The sequence below is a fragment of the Muntiacus reevesi genome, unplaced genomic scaffold, assembly GCF_963930625.1.
Source record: "Muntiacus reevesi unplaced genomic scaffold, mMunRee1.1 SCAFFOLD_124, whole genome shotgun sequence".
In the NCBI taxonomy this organism is placed as follows: domain Eukaryota; kingdom Metazoa; phylum Chordata; class Mammalia; order Artiodactyla; family Cervidae; genus Muntiacus; species Muntiacus reevesi.
Window position 1 is genome coordinate 145,240 of NW_027077804.1, and position 21,546 is coordinate 166,785.

General features: G+C 39.0%; 1 protein-coding gene across 1 annotated transcript; it reads right to left on the reverse strand.

Moving 5' to 3' along the window:
• Window positions 1–18,558: 18,558 nt before the first annotated feature.
• On the reverse strand, window positions 18,559–19,473 carry LOC136155145 (olfactory receptor 4C3D-like). Its single transcript, XM_065917040.1, has one exon. It carries the CDS (start codon window positions 19,471–19,473, stop codon window positions 18,559–18,561), a length of 915 nt encoding a protein of 304 aa, XP_065773112.1.
• Window positions 19,474–21,546: the final 2,073 nt, after the last annotated feature.

The window sequence follows — 21,546 nt, forward strand, 5'->3', positions numbered from 1 at the left end:
TGCATACAGGTTTCTTAAGGGGCAGGTCATGTGGTCTGGTATTCCCATCTCTTTCAGAATTTTCCACAGTTTATTGTGATCCACAGAGTTGAAGATTTTGGTATAGTCAATAAAGCGGAAATAGATGTTTCTCTGGAACTCTCTTGCTTTTTTGATGATCCAGCGGATACTGGCAATTTGATCTCTGGTTCCTCTGCCTTTTCTAAAACCAGCTTGAACATCTGGAAGTTCACGGTTCACATATTGCTGAAGCCTGGCTTGGAGAATTTTGAGCATTACTTTACTAGTGTGTGAGATGAGTGCAATTGTGTGGTAGTTTGAGGATTCTTTGGGATTGCCTTTCTTAAGGATTGGGATGAAAATTCACCTTTTCCAGTCCTGTGGCCACTGCCGAGTCTTCCAAATTTGCTGGTATATTGAGTGCAGCGCTTTCACAGCATCATCTTTCAGGATTTGAAATAGTTCAACTGGAATTTCATCACGTCCACTAGCTTTGTTCATAGTGATGCTTTCTAAGGCCCACTTGACTTTACACTCCAGGATGTCTCACTCTAGGTGAGTGATCATACCATTGTGATTATCTGGGTGGTGAAGTTCTTTTTTGTACAGTTCTTCTGGGCATTCTTTCCACCTCTTCTTAATATCTTCTGCTTCTTTTAGGTCCATACCATTTCTGTCCTTTATCGAACCCATCTTTGCATGAAATATTCCCTTGGTATCTCTAATTTTCTTGAAGAGGTCTCTAGTCTTTCCCATTCTGTTGTTTTCCTCTATTTCTTTGCATTGATCTTTGAGGAAGGCTTTCTTATCTCTCCTGGCTATTCTTTGGAACTCTGCATTCAAATGGGGATAACTTTCCTTTTCTCCTTTGCTTTTCACAGCTATTTGTAAGGCCTCCTCAGACAACATTTTGCCTTTTTGCATTTCTTTTCCATGGGGATGGTCTTGATCCCTGTCTCCTGTACAATGTCACACACCTCCATCTATAGTTCATCAGGCTCTCTGTCTATCAGATCTAGTCCCTTAAATCTATTTCTCACTTCCACTGTATAGTCATAAGGGATTTTATTTAGCTCATGTCTGAATGGTCTAGTGGTTTTCCCTACTTTCTTCAGTTCAAGTCTGAATTTGGCAATAAGGAGTTCATAATCTGAGCCACAGTCAGCTCCTGGTCTTGTCTTTGCTGACTGTATAGAGCTTCTCCATCTTTGACTACAGAGAATATAATCAATCTGATTTTGGTGTTGACCATCTGGTAATGTCCATGTGTAGAGTCTTCTCTTGTGTTGTTGGAAGAGGGTGTTTGCTATGACCAGTGCATTCTCTTAGCAAAACTCTACTAGCCTTTGCTCCTTGGTTTATTGTATGTCTAAATATTTCTCTGTTGTATTGCTTGAAATGTCAATTCTTATCACATGGTTGTGTAGACAGTCATGAAAATAAGTGAGGGTCCTTTGTGCATCCATAGCCATGTGAGGGATATTTTCATACAGCTTTTTCCTCGAAGGAGTCTTATAACAGCCTGTGAGGTGGACACTGTGTTTCTCACCTGTTAGGGGAAACAAGGATATAAGATGCCAAGAAATGTGTCCTAGGTCAAGAAGTTGCAAGTAGGAAAAAGCCAAATTCTAATCTGGTCTTCCTGATTCTCAAGTCAACATATCTCACCAGCAGGATTATTTTTAACTTTTCAAGAGGAGTCTGTGGGACCATGCTTTGCAAGGGAACTGCGGAGACAAGAAATGGGGTGAGATAGGAACAAAGATAAAAAGAACCTTCAATGAAGCATAGTTATTAATTATAGCTAGTTTATTAATATTTGAGTAATAATATATTGTGTGTATGTGTGCTTATGTGTATTTTGGTGTCTGTTGATGAAATTCTTTCAATTACACTTGCCTCTGAAACAATATTAAATAGTTATAATTATTATGGTCATATCAAAAGGAGTTTATTAGTTTAATATTGTTTAAAATAACATGACACTGTAGAGAATGTGTGAAAAATTTGGAAGAAAAAAAGATAAGATGTATAATCTCATCTTATCTTGGATTGATCTTGAGTAAGATCCTTAACTTCTCTGTTTCTATTTCCTAATGTATAAAATAAGCATAAATTACAGTATCAATCATTTCATAGGTTTATAATGAGAATTAAAAAAATAAAGCTTCTAAAAATCACTTGAAGCATAATTAAAAGTTGATTAAATTTTTGGTAATATGACAATTGAAATTACTGCCAACAGTTTTCTTTGAGATTGTTCCTCATGTGCTAAATGGATGCAAAAATAGCATCTACAAAGGTTGTTATCTTGCCATGGTGATTTCAGTCAATCATTAAAAGTATATTTATTAGCTATCATAAAGTTATTGGATTTAGGAAAAATGTTTGTCAGATAATCTGAACAGGCTTATCATTAGTAATGAGGTTAAATATGTAATAAAGAATGAAGTTAAATGTGTAATAAATATCCCTTCAACAAATTCAAGTCCATATCTAAAGCTCACAGAGGAATTGTCAATATAGTCAATAGTAGTATACTATGTTTGTATTGTGATAGATGGTAACTAGACATCATGGTGATCATTTTGAAATATACAGAAATAGAAAATCCTTTTGTTGTATATTAAGAACTAACATAATATTGTATGTCAAATGCAAACAAACAAAAACTGCCAAGAAAAATATCAGATCAGTGGTTACAAATACAAACACAAAAATAGGAGAAAGAGGTCAGATTTGTGGTTAACTGGGATGGAGAGGTGAGATGACGATAGCCAAAAGTTATAAACATCCAGTTATAAGACAAATAAGACCTGGGGAAGTAACATACCACATGATAAATATAATTATCACTGTTGCACATTATACATGAAAGTTGTCAAAATAAATTCTAAATAAAGAAGAAAAATCAAAAGAAAAATACATATGGTTTTAAATTTTCTTTAACTTTGCATGTACATGAGATAATGGATGTCCCCTAAACCTATGCAACAACCATGTTGTGGCATATGCAAATCAATCATTAGGCAGTGTATCTTATATAGTGATATAAGCCAACTATATTTCAATAACACTAAGAAAAAAAAATGCCATTTGACCTGAAACCATGATGAATCACATGGGAAACTGAAACAGCAAAGAGAAGCATGGGAAATTTTGCAGGCACTATTATATACAAAATGTCTGTAAATGGAAACTGGGAGCTTGAAGCCTAGTGACTTTCATTGGCTGAGTTAAAACAGTCCCTCATTGGCTGAGTTGTTGCTAGGCGAGGAGAAAACCTTACTTCCTGCTGCTGGCCACAGTGGGGTCGTGTCACTTCTTGCTATAGATGCAGTGCACCTCTATCCTGTTGGTTTCTGTATTGATGTGCAGTGGTACATGCATGAGAGAGCATTTTTTTATTTTGTCCTCCAAACTCCATTTTAATGAGGTTTCTCTTAAATTTTAACAGAGGAATGTATAAACAGAACACAGAGGGTTTTTATGGCAGTTAAATTATGTGCATGATACCATGATGGCATATAAATGCCATTATAGTATAGTAGAGTGTTATTCACTCAGTCTTTCTGACTGTGATCCCATGGACTGTAGCCCATCAGGCTCCTCTGTCCATGGAATTCTAAGGCAAGAATCCTGGAATGGGTTGCCATGTTGTTCTTCCCCAGGAGATCCTTTAGGTAAAAATCCATAGAATGCACTATGCTAAGAGTGACTCTAATGTTGACTATATATTTTGGGTGATAATGATATCTGAGTAACACATCAGATCCCTTGAGTGTAACAAATATAACAGCCTAGTTCAGGATGTTGATAAGAGGGAGGGCTTGGGTGTTTTTGAGTGTTGAGAGCACAGACGGTTTATGCAAGCTCTATTTTTCACTCAAATTTGCTGTGAATCTAAAAATGACCCACAAAGATAAAGTCTACCAAAAACATGATGTTTACATCAGGAATTGAAAAACATATTAGATGAACTTCATTACAGTTAAAAATTCTATTCTGAAAAGGAGACTTTTGAGACAATGAAAAGACTAACCACAGACTGGTGGAAAGTATTTATAAAAGACACATATGTTAAATAAGAAATAAAATACCTAACAGAGAAAATGGGCAAATGATTTGCATAGACATCTTACCAAAGAAGATATACTGATGGAAAACAAGTATGTTGCAGGGAGCTGGCCTGAACGTACAGGCCCCTTACGGCCCTAAGAGAGAACAAAGGGTGGTCTCTCTTTGTCCTGCCACCCCTTCTTGTTAAAGTATAGACTGGCATTTATCTCCTTCAGGGAAAAAACACCCCGGTGACCTTTTGCCTGTTTTTCTGGTGCTGATAAACTCGTCATGCCTGAACCTGTTTTCCATCTAGATGATGTTCTATTGATGAAGCCTGTTTTCTATCTAATGTTCTATTGATCTTAATCATGTTGGGCGCTAGGGTAATTAATGCTTTACTGATCTTGAGTGTGGGAATTTAAAACATCTGTAGCTCTGCACGTATGCAAACCCTCCATCTATTCTTAGTAACTCCTGTTAGCGTATATATAGGCGTCGTATTCTTCAATAAAGTCGGCGGAGTCAGACGCAAGTGGACTCTGTCCCTCTCAACCGCATCTTTCTGAGTCTTACTTTTCCTAGGTACTCTGGTAATTGCGCTCTCGACCAGTTCGTTTGCCGGCAGGCTCCGGCAAGTGGCGCCTGAGCAGGGACGGGAGCGGACTCCAGTGTACAGCCACCCGAAGGAAGAAAGTTGTCCCGCGGGAGGTAGAAAGGTATCTCCGAGTACAGGCATTGTGGATGATTGCGGGTGGGGAGGGTATAGTTCAGAGTAAAAATCATGGGGCAAAATAATAGCAGACAGTTCTTTGTTTCTATGTTAAAAGCTAGAGGAGTTTTGGTGTCTAAACGGAAATTGGAAAGATTTCTTGCTTTTGTAGAGGAAACTTGTCCTTGGTTCCCAGAGGAAGGAGCTGTTAACTTGGAGACTTGGGCAAAGGTGGGAGAAAAAATTCAAGCTGCTTATACTCTCCATGGGCCAGATAGGGTTCCTCCTGATGCTTATTCCCTATGGACTTTAATAAGAGATTGTTTGGACCCAGAATACGAAAGCAAGAAATTTGAAACAGCTTTGAAACTTATAACACCCAAATGTTCGAATACTCCCCAGAGGGTAGCAGAGCACATATATGACTCCCCAATAATCCCAGGTCCTAGAAAAAATGATGATGGGACTATTGTTCTCGAGCAAGATTCTGATTCAGAACTCTCTCTTGAAGACCGAGACAATTTAGAAAAGCAGGCTTTTGAGTATAATAAAATTGGGATGCCTTTATAGTAACTAAATACAAAAATAAAGATAAAGGCTCCCCTTTTTCTGAACTTAAAGATATGTTAACGTCCATATCTCAGAGAATAGAACAACTAGACTTGTTACCTTTGGATACAGCAAAACCATTGCATTCTAAAATGCCATCTGTTGTGGCCGGTTTAGATCCTGACCCGCTGCCGCCACCTGTCCCGCTCCTTCCCCCTCCCCTCGCAGAAGTGCCTTTGATTCCAACAGCACCTGTATACGTTCCATCTAGCCTAAAAAAGCCAGTCCTTTCACCACTTCAAATGGCTATGAAGGCAGCCCGAGATCAGGGTGAAAATCTTGAGGGATATTCTATGATCTTTCCTGTTTTCGAAGATGCCAATCGCCGCAGGTATCATGAGCCTCTGCCTTTTAAACAGCTGAAGGAGTTGAAACAAACTTGCGCCCAATATGGGCCTACTGCGCCGTTTACCTTAGCTATAATTGACAGTCTATCATCTCAATGTTTGCCCCCAAACGACTGGAAGGCTGTTGCATGAGCCTGTCTCTCAGGAGGTGAATATCTTTAGTGGTGCTCGGAATATGGCGAGGTCTGCAGCAACATTGAAAATCGTAACCACCGTAATGGGCTGCAGGTTAGCTTTGACATGTTAATGGGGGAAGGAGCATTTAGAGACCTTAATCAACAGTTAAACTATCCTGAACAAGCCTACCCACAGATTAATGAAGCGGCACTAAAAGCGTGGAAAAAACTCCCTGCCTCAAATAGAAAGACTGAAGATTTATCAAAAATTAGGCAAGGACCTGACGAACCTTATCAGGATTTCGTCGCTCGGTTACTTGATGCTGTGTCTAAAATTATTGGAGATGAAGAAGCTGGCATTATTGTAACTAAACAGATGGCATATGAAAACGCAAATGCTGCGTGCCAGGCCACTTTGAGACCTTATAGAAAAAAGGGGGATTTAGCAGGTTATATAAGAATTTGTGCCGACATTGGCCCTCCCTATCTTCAGGGATTGTCTATGGCTGCTGCTATCCAGGGAAAAACTATCAAGGAAATTCTATATCAACAGACTAAGAATAAGGGTAGTGTGAAAAAGGGAGGGCCTCCCAGCAGTTGCTTTTCGTGTGGACAATTGGGACATTGTATGGCCCAATGTCCTAAGAAAAATAATTTAGATAGTACAAAGAATCCTGATGTATGCCCCAGATGCAAAAAAGGAAAACATTGGGCCAGGAACTGTAGATCAAAAATGGATATAGAAGGCAAGCCTCTTCCTCTACAGTCAGGAAACTGGGTGAGGGGCCAGCCCCAGGCCCCAAACAATGTTATGGGGCACTTCAGACCGAGCCTCAGCCAAATCTAATCGACCCGGCATTAAAAGCCTTTTCCGAGCCACCCCAGGCAGCACAAGATTGGACTTGTGTGCCACCACCCACACAGTATTAACACCTGATATGGGAATGCAAGCCATTCCAACTGGAGTTTTTGGGCCATTACCAAAAGTAACTGTAGGACTAATTATTGGTAGAAGTAGTTGGACTATGAAAGGGTTGTCAGTGTCCCCAGGGGTGATTGACGCAGACTACATGGGGGAACTTAAAATTATGGCCCATGCACCTTCAAATATAATTAGCATTCCCACCAATCAACGAATAGCACAACTGGTTTTGCTACCTCTTCATTTAGAGGGGAAAACTGCTTCTAAACGAGAACGAAAGGCTGATGGTTTGGCTCTTCTGATGTATATTGGGTGCAGTCCATTTCTGCTGAGCGTCCCAAACTAGATCTTTTTATTGAAAATAAAAAATTTACAGGGATCTTAGACACTGGTGCAGATGTGTCAGTTATAGCTGAAGAGCATTGGCCTCAGCATTGGCCCAAAGAGGAGGCCTTTTCCACGTTACGGGGAATAGGACAATCTCAAAATCCACAGCAGAGCAGCAGTATCCTATGTTAGAGAGACTCTGAAGGACATGGAGATTTTCAATCTTTCATTCTCCCTCATCTCCCGGTTAATTTATGGGGAAGAGATGTGATGCAACAAATGGGGGTTTATATTTTTGCTCCAAATCAGATTATTTCTGAGATGATGATGAATCAAGGGTTACTTCCCCAGCAGGGGCTAGGAAGAAATAAGGTATTATCCAACCAGTTATGCCTATTTCTAAACCTTCTAGATCTGGATTAGGTTGTTTTTAACGGGGGCTACTGATTCTCCTATAATCCATGCAGACCCAATCAGTTGGGAAACTGATGAACCTGTCTGGGTTGATCAGTGGCCCCTGACTAAAGAGAAAATTTCTGCAGCTGAGCAATTGATACAGGAGCAGTTGCAATTAGGACATATTGAGCCATCCAACTCCCCTTGGAATTCCCCCATATTTGTTATTAAAAAGAAGTCCAGCAGGTGGAGGTTGTTACAAGACCTTCACAAAGTTAATGAAACTATGGTGGTTATGGGACCACTCCAGCCTGGCTTGCCCTCACCTGCTGGGATACCACGTGCAACCTATAAAATAATTATAGATTTAAAAGATTGTTTTTACACGATACTTCTACATCCTAACGATTGTCATCGCTTTGCTTTTAGTATTCCCTCTACAAATTTTAAACAGCTTGCACGAAGATATCATTGGAAAGTCTTTCCACAGGGCATGGCTAACAGCCCTACACTTTGTCAAAAATTTGTTGACCAGGTGATTGACCCCGTTTGAAAAACTTATCCTGAAGTTTATTTGGTTCATTATATGGGCGACATTTTACTTGCTCATTGTGTAGAGGGTATTCTTTTGCAAGCATATGACCTACTATTGCTTCAATTAACTAAATTTGAATTGCAAATTGCTTCTGAAAAAATATAATGATCCCTGCCGTTTTCTTATTTGGGGTTTGGGTTAGAGGGAGAAGCCTTTCGAACACAGAAACTTCAGATTCGAAAAGATAATCTGAAGACTTTAAATGACTTTCAGAAATTATTAGGGGACATAAATTGGATCCGTCCCTATCTAAAATTGACCACTGGAGAATTAAAGCCTTTGTTTGATATTTTAAAAGGATCCACTGACCCTTCTTCCCCTAGAACACTAAACGATGAGGGGCGAGCTGCTCTGGCCTTAGTTGAACAGGCCCTCTCTCAGCATTTTGCTACCTACTGTGATTTTTCTCGATTGTGGGGATTATATGTGTTTCCCTCGAAACATACTCTGATGGCAGTGTTATATCAAGATGCCCCTTTACATTGGATCCATTTGCCTGTATCACCTTCAAAAGTTCTTACTCCTTTCTTTGATTTTATTAGCCTCCTTCTAGCCAAAGGAAGACGTCTTTCCAGAGAAATGCTGGGGGCTGATCCTACTTACATTTATGTGCCTTATACTAAAGAACAACAGGAATGGCTTTTTCAGTTTAATGATTCATGGGCTTTGGCTTTCGATTCTTTTACAGGACAGATTATCAATCATTTGCCTCCTGACAAAGTTTTACATTTTGCTAGTCAACATTCATTTATCATCCCAAAAAATGTTTCCAATTCCGCTCTTCAAAATGCACTGACTGTTTTTACTGATGGGTCTTCTAACGGAATTGCTGCTTTTGTGGTTAATAATACTTCTTTTTCTTGGCAGACTGGATAGACCTCCGCCCAAGAAGTCAAACTCTCAGCGGTTCACAAAGTCTGTTCTCAATATCTCTTACAACCTTTTAATTTGTTTATGGATAGTAAATATATTGTTCATGCCTTACAATATATAGAAACTGTTCCCTTCATTTCCACTACTAATTCTAATATTCAGTATTTACTGCGCTCAATTCAATCTCTTCTTCAACAGCGTGCCTCACCTTGCTTTTTTGGGCATTTACGCACCCATACCGGGTTTCCCGGACCTTTATCTATGGGAAATCAAACAGCCGATTCTCATACTCGAATCCTTCTTTCACAGGTGGATGCGGCACAACAATCACACGCCTTACATCATCAAAATAGCAATACCCTTCGTCTGCAATTTCAAATCCCTCGAGAAACTGACTGACAAATTGTTAAATCTTGTTCTGTTTGTCCTCAATTTCTTCCAGTCCCTCATTTAGGTGTCAACCCTCGTGGACTCTTACCTAATCACCTTTGGCAGATGGATATCACTCATGTTCCTTCCTTTGGTCGCTTAAAATATGTTCATGTATCTATTGACACATTTTCAGGTTACATCGTGGCTTCACTACAAACTGGCAAAGCTGCAAAACATTCCATTTCACATTGCTTGTATGCCTTCTCTATTTTAGGTACGCCAAAAATTATAAAAACCGACAATGGCCCTGGTTACATTTCCTCTGCCTTTAAGACTTTTTGTTCCTCCTTTTCCATTACCTTAAAAACAGGAATTCCATATAATCCCCAGGGCCAAGGCATCGTCGAGCGTGCCAATCAGACCCTGAAATTGCAACTACAAAAAATACAAAAGGGGGAGCTCTACCCTCTTTTACCTCGAGATTATCTTAATCATGCTTTATATATTTTAAATTTTAGATAAAGAAGGACACTCAGCCGCCCAGAGATTTTGGGACCCTCAAATCTCTAGTAAGAAACCAATGGTATTATGGAAAGACCCATGAGGCAATTCATGGCACCGTCCGGATCCAGTATTAATTTGGGGGAGGGGTCATGTATGTGTTTTTCCACAGGATGCCGAGACGCTGCGCTGGCTCCCGGAAAGGCTGGCATGCCAGACGGAGAAGATCACTGAACCAGCAAATGAGTCGGCTGTCTCTACAGCAGAGAAATGCATTCCCGACAGCTCAGCAGATGCATGAGTTCATCTTACAAGCAAGAAGGATGGCCGCTGATACTGCTCAACCCCGATCTGCTCTGGCCTATATTGTTCTTACATTAGCATGTGCAGTAATTAATCAAGCTTTCCCCCAGTGCTCCTGATCAATTTGAAGGAGATTATCAAGTTTGGGATGAATATTTCTGGACGACCCCTGAAAAAGGACAGCTACTGACCCCTGCCGACATTTGCTGGGAGCAAAAGACTCATATACCAACATTTGAAGACCGAACACTCCCAGGAAACCTGATGAAACATATGGGACTGTTACCTACCTACAAATGTAAAATTGTGATAGATGTGATGTTTGATACTAATAAGTCCTTTGTGTGGCCTAGGTTAGACTAGGAACAATAATCCTGGTATAAGATGGGTAACTCCTAACAATACCCGATGGGTTTGTGGAAATAACCTTTGGCCACTGCATTTGTCAATGTATATCTGAGATGCTAAACAAAAGATTGTTGATGTTTTTTCATTTACAGGCACAATGGGTTCCCCTGAGGGAGATATATTTGCCAATAGTTTAAAGAAAAAGGGGAGCTGCAGGGAGCCGGCCTGAACGTACAGGCCCCTTACGGTCCTAAGAGAGAACAAAGGATGGTCTCTCTCTGTCCTGCCACCCCTTCTTGTTAAAGCATGGACTGGCATTTATCTCCTTCAGGGAAAAAACACCCCGGTGACCTTTTGCCTGTTTTTCTGGTGCTGATAAACTCGTCATGCCTGAACCTGTTTTCCATCTAGATGATGTTCTATTGATGAAGCCTGTTTTCTATCTAATGTTTTATTGATCTTAATCATGTTGGGCGCTAGGGTAATTAATGCTTTACTGATCTTGAGTGTGGGAATTTAAAACATCTGTAGCTCTGCACGTATGCAAACCCTCCATCTATTCTTAGTAACTCCTGTTAGCGTATATATAGGCGTCGTATTCTTCAATAAAGTCGGCGGAGTCAGACGCAAGTGGACTCCGTCCCTCTCAACCCCATCTTTCTGAGTCTTATTTTTCCTAGGTACTCTGGTAATTGCGTTCTCGACCAGTTCGTTTGCCGGCAGGCTCCGGCAGTATGTGAAAAGATTCTGAGCATTGCGTTTTACTGTGTGCTTAGTCACTCAGTTGTGTCTGACTCGTGGCAACACTGTCCATAGAATATTCCAGGCAAAAAATACTAGAGTGGGCTACCGTTTCCTATTCCTGGGATCTTCCCGACCCTGGGATTGAACCACTGTCTCTTGCACTTCCTGCATTGGCAGACAGATTTTTTTTTTTTTTTTTTTTTAACCACTGTGCCACCTGGTAAGCCATCATATTTCATTAGGGAAATGAAAATAAAATATAAGTTACCACACATACACATTTAGTGGGCTGGATACATTGAAAATACTGACATTACCAAATATTGGTGATACAAAATGAACAAAAGTTTTTGTTGTTGTTGTTGTTTTTTGAGAACGCACTGGTCTTAGCAAACATACTCTTCCAGCAATGCAAGAGACTACTCTATACACAGACATCACCAGTGGTCAGTACTGAAATCATATTGATTATATTCTTTGCAGCTGAAGATGGAGAAATTCTATAGAGTCAGCAAAAATAAGACCAGGAGTTGACTGTGGCTCAGATAATTGCTCCTTATTGCAAAATTTAGGCTCAAATAGAATAAAGTAGGGAAACTGCTAGACCATTCATAGTATGGTCTATATCAAATCCCTATGATTATACAGAGGAGGTGATGAATAGATTCAAGGGACTAGATCTATCAGATAGGGTGCCTGAGGAACTATGGATGGAGGTCTGTAACACTGTATAGGAGGTGATGACCAAAACTATCCCTGAGAAAAAGAAATGCTAGAAGCCAAAGTGGATGTCTGAGGAGGTTTTACAAAAAGTTGAGAAAAGAAGAGGGGTGAAAATTAAAAAAAAAAAATACAGGGAAGGTTATACCCAACTGAATGCAGAGTTCCAGAGAATAGCAAGGAGAGATAAGAAAGTCGTCTTAAGTGACAAATGGGACGGGGGGAGGGGGGGAATAGGGGAAAACAATGGAATGGGAAAGACTAGAAACCTCTTAAAGAGTTACCAAGAGAATATTTCATACAAAGATACACAGAATAAAGGACAAAAAAAGGCAAGGACCTAACAGAAGCAGAAGAGATTAAGAAAAGGTAACCAGAAAACACAGAAGAACTGTACCAAAAATCTCTTAATAACCCAGCTGAACAGGCTTATGTGGTCACTTACCTAGAACCAGACACCCTGTGGTGAGAAGTCAAGTGGGCCTTAGGAAGTATTACTAAAAACAAAGACAGTGGAGGTGATGGAATTCCGGTTGTGCTATTTCAAAGCTTAAAAGATGATTCTGTGAAAGTGATTTGCTGGCACTCATTATGCCAGCAAATTTGGAAAACTCAGCAGTGCCATAGGACTGCAAAGGTCAGTTTTCATTCTGATTACAAAGAAAATCAATGCCAAAGAATGTTCAAATTACCATACAAATGCAATCATTTCACATGCCAGCAAGATTATGCTCAAAATCCATGAAGCTAGGCCTCAGCAGTTCATGAACTGAGAACTCCCAGGTATACAAACTGGATTTATAAAAGACAGAGGAACCAGAGATCAAACTGCCAACACGCATGGGATCATAGAAAAATTAAGGGAATTAAAAAAAGTCTATTTCTGTTTCATTGATTATGCTAAAACCTTTGACTGTGTGGATCACAACAAACTGTGGAATATTCTTAAAGGGATAGGAGATCTCTGTAAGAATATATACCAGATCATCTACCTGCCTCCTGAGAATCCTGAATGCAGGACAAGAAGCAACAGTTATGCCACACACGGAACAAAGGACTGGTTCAAAACTGGGGAAAGAGTACATCGAGCTGTGTATTGTCACCTGTTATTTAACTTATGTGTAGAGTACATCCTGCAAAATTCCTGGCTGGGTGAATCACAAGATGGAATCAAGATTGCCAGAATATCAACAACCTCAAATATGCAAATGATACCACTTTAACGGCAGAAAGTGAAGAGGAACTAAAGAACCTCTTGATGAGGTGAAAGAGGGGTGTGAAAAAGCTGGCTTGAAACTGAGCATTCAAAAAATGAAGATCATGGCATTCAGTCCTATCACTTCATGGCAAATAGATGGGGGAAATATGCAAACTTTCAGATTTCATTTCCTTGGGCTCCAAAATAGACACAGATAGTGAGTGCAACCCCCAAAATAAAAGACCCTTGCTCCTTGGAAGAATAGCTATATCAAAAATAAACAGTGTTTTAAAAAGCAGAAACATCACTTTGTCAACAAAGTTTCATATAGTCAAATCTATGATTTTTTCCAGTAGTCTTGACTGGGTGTGAGAGTTGAACCATAAAGAAGGCCGACTGCCAAAGAACTGACACTTTCAAACTGTGATGCTGGAGAAGACTCTTGAGAGTCCCTTGCACTGCAAGGAGATCAAATCAGTCAATACTAAAGGAAATCAACCCTGAATATTCATTGAAAGGACTGATGCTGAAGCTCCATTGAATCCAGGTCTCTCCATTGAAGGAATCTTTACCAGCTGAGCCACAAGGGAAGCCCAAGAATACTGACGTGTGCAGCCTTTTTCTTTTCCAGCAGATCTTTCCAATTCAGGAATTGAACTGGGGTCTCCTGCATTGCAGGCAGGTTCTTTAGCAACTGAGCTGTCAGGGAAGCCCATACTTTGGCCACCTGATGCAAGGAGTTAACTCACTGGAAAAGCCCCTGATCCTGGGAAACACTGAGGGCAAGAGGAGAAGGGGGCGACAGAGGATGAGATGGTTGGATGGCATAACTAACTCAATGCACATGGATTTGAGCAAACTCAGAGAGATAGTAATGGACAGAGAAGCCTGGTGAGTTTCAGTTTACAGTGTCACAAAGTCGGACATGATTTAGTGACTGAACAACAGAAACAATGCTTATACAACAGATCCACATATCGTATCTCATTGATTCTCATGAAAACATGATTTAATACTATATTTTTTGTTTGTTTTTAATGAATATGAAGTAGTCACATGGCAGATGGTCCTCAGAAGAGACTCTTGTTGAATGCAAAGGAACATCTAAACAAGCTTTAAACTTACTCATGAGCAAGCAAAATGTCATGCAGTCTACCCTTTTTACTTCAAATCTGACACCTTCCAAGTTTTATGTTGACAATTTATAATTTGTGCCTCAATAATATTCTAAGCTGTCCACTGAGCCCCTGGTATAGCTCCTAAGATACAACCATTGCCTAGACTCCCTCCTCAAATTCTAAGTTTAGTCTTAGATTAGACACTCTATTCACTTAACACTTTTCCCATCCTTAAAACTGTATTCCAACCCAGCTATTTAAAATACTAAAATATGATGCTGTTAAAGTGCTGCACTCGATATGCCACCAAATTTGGAAAACTCAGCAGTGGTCACAGGACTAGAAAAGGTCAGTTTTCATTCCAATCCCAAAGAAGGGAACTGCCAAAGAATGTTAAAACTACTGTACAATTGTGGTCATTTCACATGTTTAGTAAAGTTCACGTTTAGAGCTGGTTGTTCAGTAGTGTCCGACTCTTCGCAACCCCATGGACTAGAGCCTACCATGCTCCTCTGTTCATGAAGTTCTACAGGCAAGAATATTGGCATGGGTTGCCATTACCTTCTCCAGGGGAACTTCCAACCCTGGGATTAAACCCAGGTCTCCAGCATTGGCAGAAGGATTCTTCACATCTGAGCCACTAGGAAAGTATATGCTAGCAAGGTAATGCTCAAAATCCTTCAAGATAGGCTTCAACAATTTGTGAACTCAGAACTTCCAGGTATTCAAGCTGAATTTAGAAAAGGCAGAGGAATCAGAGGTCAAATAGACAACATCAATTGAATCATAGAAAAAGTAAGCAAGGGATTGAAAAAATAAATCTACCTATGTTTCATAGACTATGCTAAATACTATGACTCTGTGGATCACAAAAAACTGGAAAATTCTGAAAGAGATGAGAATCCCATAGTACCTTACCTATATTCTGAGAAATCTGTATGCAGGTCAAGAAGCAACAGCTAGAACTGGAAATGGAAAATTTGACTGGTTCTAAGGTGGGGAAAGGGCCTTTCAAGGCTATATATTGTCATGCTGCTTATTGAGCTTCTGTGAAGAGTTTACCATAATAAATGCTGGGCTGGATGAATCACAAGCTGAAATCAAGATTTTCAGGGGAGATATCAACAACCACAGATATGCAGATAATACCACTATAACGGCAGAAAGTGAAAAGGAACTAAAGAGCCTCTTGATGAGGGTGGAAGAGGAGTGGAAAAAGCTGGCTTAACATTATACATTCAAAAGAGTAAGATCATGGCCTCTGGTCCCATTACTTCATGGCAAATATATGGGGGAAATGTGGAAACTGTCAGATTTTATTTTCTTTGGTTTCAAAATCACTGCAGCCATGGTGCAGTGCAGCCATGATGACTGCTAATAATGACTGCTCATGATGACTGATAACGGTGATTGCAGCCATGAAATTAAATGATGCTTGCTCCTTGGAAGAAAGGCTATGACAAATCTAGACAGTATATTAAAAATCAGAGACATCACTTTGCAACAAATGTCCATATAGTCAAAGCTATGGTTTTTCCAGCTGTCACATATGGATGTGAGGTTTCAACCATATAGAAGGCTGAGTGCTGAAGAATTGACACTTTTAAACTGTAGTGCTGGAGAAAACTCTTGAAAGTCCCTTGGACTGCAAAGACATCAAACTAGTCAGTCCTAAAGGGGAAAATCAATCTTGAATATTCATTGGAAAGATTGATGATGAAGCTGAAGCTCCAATAATTTATCCACCTGATGTGAAGAGCCAACTCATTAGAAAAGACTCTAATATTGGGAAAGTTTGAGGGCAGGAGGAGATGGGGATGACAGAGGATGAGATGATAGGATGGCATCACTGACTCAATGGACATGAGTTTGAACAAACTTTGGGAGATAGTGAAGGACAGAGAAATCTGGTGTGCTGCAGCACGTGGGGTCACAAAGGATCAGACACAACTTCACAACTGAACAGCAACATCTAAATTACTCTCATCTCCTCTCTATTAGTCACAAGACAGAATGAGCTACATATAATTTCCTCTTAATTTTGTTGAAAGGTTTAATTATCATCAGCAAATTCAAACTTAACCTTTTAAATAGATTAAGTGCTAATTATATCATTTTCCAGGCTTAGATATTGTGAGGAAAGTTCTGTTTCTAATGAGTGGGAGACAACCATGCATAACTCTGTAAACACAAGCACTGCGGTACTGTGCTCAGACATTACTAAATGTCTAGATTATTGACAAAATAGCTCCAGTTACTCACTATATTTGAGAAAGTGACATTCATTGAGAAGTAATATGTGTTGGAGTGCTCTAGCCAGAGAATCTTAGGCTTATAAAGACTTATTAATAATGTAGAATAAGGTAGAATCACTGTGCATTGTTCACCTGCATAAAGGAGCACGGCAGGTTTCCCCCATTTTCGGAAAGCTCACCTGAGACAGTCGGCTTTTACGACGACCAACATTTGTACTTGTTTTCACCAATGGAAATAAATCAAAAGGGGATTTTTATTTTATAAAAAGAAATCCATTATCATACTGAAGCTGGTGTGATTCTGCAATGTTTTTCCATCTTTTATTGAAGTATAGTTAATTTACAATGCTATGTTACTTTCAGCTGTACACTAAAGTGTTAAAGTGGTCCACATATATATATATATATATATATATATATATATATATATAGAGAGAGAGAGAGAGAGAGAGAGAGAGAGAGAGAATCTGAAAAAGAACACATATGTGTGTGATTTAGTATGTCTGTTCTTTTTTGGATCATTCCCCATAATAGGTTACCATTACTATAGCAATGCTGGTTGTTTGTAAAAGTAATGTGGCATACCTTTAATTTTCAAAAAAGAAAAAACAACAACAATAACAAAAAAAGCAGAAACTTGTACTGCTGAAGTATATAATGCTGCATCTGAGAGAAGCCTGAAACAAGTTGGGCACCATTTTCTTAAAGGACAAAGTGAATCATTAAGACTGCAGGCAATTTTCTTATCTATAGATCCAAGCATGCTATAGACAATTGTGTTTCATGTGTAAGAAACTAAGACTGACTTTTATGCCCTAGATTGGAAGTTTGTAAGGAAGCTGTTGGCTTCCCAATGGCCCAATGGTAAAGAATCTTCCTGCCAAACAGAAGATGTGGGTTCAGTCCGGGTTTGGGAAGATCCCCTGAAGAAGGATATGGCAACCCACTCCAATATTCTAGCCTGGGAAATCCCATGGACAGAGGAGCCTGGCAGGCTGCAGTCCACAGGGTCGCAAAGAGTCAGACATGACTTAGGGACTAAACAGCAGCAGCTAAAGAAGTTGAATTCCAGTGTAATAGCTCCTGACCCACTTTATGGGGGAAAAACATGTGATGTGAGGCAAGTAAATTACTAAACCTCTCATCTTCAATTTGTTTCTCTGTTAAGTGGAGATAATGATAATGATAACGATAATGGAACCACTAGTTTAGTACATGTATAAGTCAACTGAAGTGAATGTGTTTGATACATAAGAAGAGGTTCTTTCATGTAAATATGCATATCAGACCTAAAAGAGCTACAACTTTGGAACTAAATCATAAATTTTTGTCTTGATATTAGTGAAAGATGCTTACCCTTTTTAAAAATGGTTCTTCAAGTCTTGATCTGGAAAATGGAAATATTTTCTTTATATTCAAGAAAATCTGTGAACCATAAGCATATTGAAGAAAATAGAGTAAATTAAGAATAACTTCAAATTTTCTGCTGCATTTTTTGTTTTAATAATTATAGATTATGGATTATTAGTTCTTCCTTTTGTGGGTGTCACTCATTTTGCTTTGGGTAAATTCACAGTGCAAATCAAAATTCAGGTGTTATTCCTACACGCAACTGTCTCTCCATTGTGTATCTACCTAAGAATTTCTATCCCTTGTTTTTGCTACCACAGGCTAAGCAAACATAGGAGCTCTGCCATCATAATCTTGTGAAAATGCCCATTTCATCCAAAGACATATATGAAGAACTTGGTAAAGTACCAGTGAAGCTCTGGAGAAAAACATATTCTACAATCACCAAACTGGGGGTTTATAGCTCTTCTTTCCATTGCTGATTCTGAAGTTATAATCATGAATGCTGAAACATTGGGAAAGTACATTAAAGATATCAATATTAAATAAACAACAGTTGCTAGTTTCTGGGTCTTTTTTCTTTATTGTTTTTGTTAATGACATGTAAAGTTTCTTAGATTGCATTTAAACTTTACAACAGGTATAATCTTTCCTAAGTATTTAACTCATCACTTTCTAGGCACCATGAACAGCCTAAGTTACTCTCCTAGTCAGCAAAACTTTCACTGCATTTTTCACCTCTGCATTTCTAACTGTGTATATGATAGGATTTAACATGGGAGTGAGGATTGCAAAGAACATAGCCACAAATTTGTCCACAGGGTAAGTAGCCACAGGACGCATGTAGGTGAATATACAAGGGGCAAAAAAGAGCACCACTACTGTAAAGTGGGAGCCACATGTAGAAAGGGCTTTGCGTCGTCCTTTAGAGCTGTGGAATTTCAGGGAGTTCAGGATGGCTATGTAGGAGATGAGAAGCAGGGAAAAGATGAGAAAGCACATGCCCCCTGTGTTAGCTGCCACCACAATTCCAAGCGTGTAGGTGTGGCTGCAGGATAGTTTTAACAGTGAGAAGAAATCACACATAAAGTGGTCAATAAGATTTGAGCCACAGAAGGTCAAGTCCATGGTGAAAAGAATCTGCACAGTGGCATGTAGGATCCCCCCAATCCAGACCACCACCACCAAGAACTGGCAGAGCCCCTGTCGCATGATGGTCTTGTAATGAAGAGGCTTGCAGATGGCCACATAGCGATCATAGAACATGACAGTGAGAACGATGGTCTCTGATGCTCCCAGGAAGTGCTCCATAAAGAGCTGAGTCAGGCAGCCTCCCCAGGAGATGGTTCTCCTCCAGTGCAGCAGGTCAGTGATTATTTTGGGGGTGGTGACAGAGCTGAAGGAGGCATCTATTAAGGACAAGTGCATGAGAAAGAAGTACATGGGAGCAGAAAGCATGGGACTGAGGGAGATGGTGATGACAATGAGCAGGTTGGCCAACATGGTAAACAGGAAAATGAGCAAAAAGACAATGAAGAGCATTTTCTGCAACTGTGGATTCTGTGTGAGTCCCAGGAGAACAAATTCAGTCACATTGTTGGGAGGCATCGAGACATCTATTTAGGAAGTAACTTTCCTGGGGACTAGGTTACCTACAAAGAATAAAGAATGATATTTATTAATCATGAAATAATTTAGCCTGAATTTCTTAGGGAAACAACAACAACAACAAAAACAAAAACTGCAGGCACTGTAACTGTTGAGCTTGTCCTTGGCACTTTGCTTCTGTGCTTGTTTCAAATCTTTCTTACTTTCTCTGTGATGCTTTCTATCTCTTCAGACACATAGAGTCAGTCACCTGTAAAATAGCTATAGGGCAATATTTGATATGTAATTTACTAAGAAAATACTGGGTTATCTTCATGAGATCTGGGGTTTCATTCTGATTCCAACTCCATTTGATTCTGCAAAGACATCTTTACAGCCCTTGCTTTTGAGACCTCCTTTTTGTCTATGAGATTACAAATTGAAATTTTCAGCTATATCTTATAAGTTTTGTAGAAGGAAATGGCAACCTACTCCAGTATTCCTGCCTGGAAAATCCCATGGACAGAAGAACCTGGCGGGGTACAGTCTATGGGGTCGCAAGTGTCAGACACAACTCAGTGACTAAACCTTATAAGTTTAGAACTGCCTCAAAGAGGTGAGAATTGTTCCTTCTCCATGACAACTCACACTTGAACCCTCAGCTGTATATGTGGAAGGAAAGACACTGTTAATAAATATCTATAATATTAGGGAACTTAGGGCATGTGCATAAGTCACTGATGTCTCTGGTGACTGAACACATAGCACTTAGCATGGTGTCTGCAGTGTCTGAACCTATTAGGTGATGAGTAAATGCTTGGCAAGTTGCCATTTGCCATGGGTGAAATATGTCTGCATTCTGAGACCATAAACAGGAGAAAATCAAGTGTTCTTTTTCTCCTGCTCTATTTATCGTCACTTTCTACTTAATGAGAAACTGAAGCAAAAGCTTGAAAGGAAGCTGCACTCCCCTCATATAGTTTCTAACACATGGTATGGGGTAATTATGAACATATTTAGTTGCCTCTTGGAAATAGTATGTTACTGGGTAATTTTATTTTCAAAGTAATTAAGGCATTTTAATTGTTTTTTTTTTTTTATTTTTCAAGACTCTTCCACATAAAATTAAATATAGACATATTTCAGTAAATGTATAACTTCTATACACATGAATTAAAAAAAAAAAATCTGTTGCATACATGTTTCAGAACAAGAGGATCTTTCTAGCAAAAAATCCTTACTTCCAAAGTTTGAAATAAAAATTTAATGTGGAGAATGAATATTAGAGATTGATATAGCTAAAAAAATGGTTAAAGCATGTGGATGTATACAAAATATTCTGATGCCGTCACTTTTTATTATGCTATGATAATCATTATAAACAAAATGTTGAACTGCCATATTAAAGTACATGTCTAATTGTTATTAAAAATTAATGTAGAGAATAGGAGGAAATAATCTGTAAGGTAAGATAGAGATAGATAATTTACTGTACATATATCCATATTTATATAGCCTAACACATATACAATCTATTGTTATAAATAGCTACTACAAGTTCAATTATTCAACACATACTTATTGGATACTTGATATGTATATTAATGTATCTTTGTTCACACAGAGTCATAAAAAGTGTCTCTGATCAGTGTCTTTACTTCCTGAAATTTCATTACCAAACAGCAGTGAAGCATCCATCCATGGTAGGAATGAGCTTCCCTCTCCTTTCTATTTCTGCTACATGCATCCCCTTCTCCATCTTCCCACAGCATCCATCATCCATCATTCCTCTTTACAAGACACAACGTTACTGACAGAATGAGAAATTTAAGGATATAATTTTCCCAAAGAAAAAAGAAGATAGAACATAAATACAATAAAATATATTCCGCAAGCATTACTTCCTTTCCTAAATAAACAGATATATACCTTTATTGCCTGTTATTCAAAATGAAAATTTTGTACTTATGAGGAAACAAAGTGAAGTAGCTTAATTTCATTTTCAGATTCTGATGTGGGATTCCCCTAACAGACCAGAAGTTGATATAGTGTGTATAAAATATGAATGATATAATTATAAATGTGTTTTAGATA

Excerpts from the sequence above, each read along its gene's own strand:
- LOC136155145 (XM_065917040.1), bottom strand. The coding sequence starts at position 19,473 with ATGCCTCCCAACAATGTGACTGAATTTGTTCTCCTGGGACTCACACAG.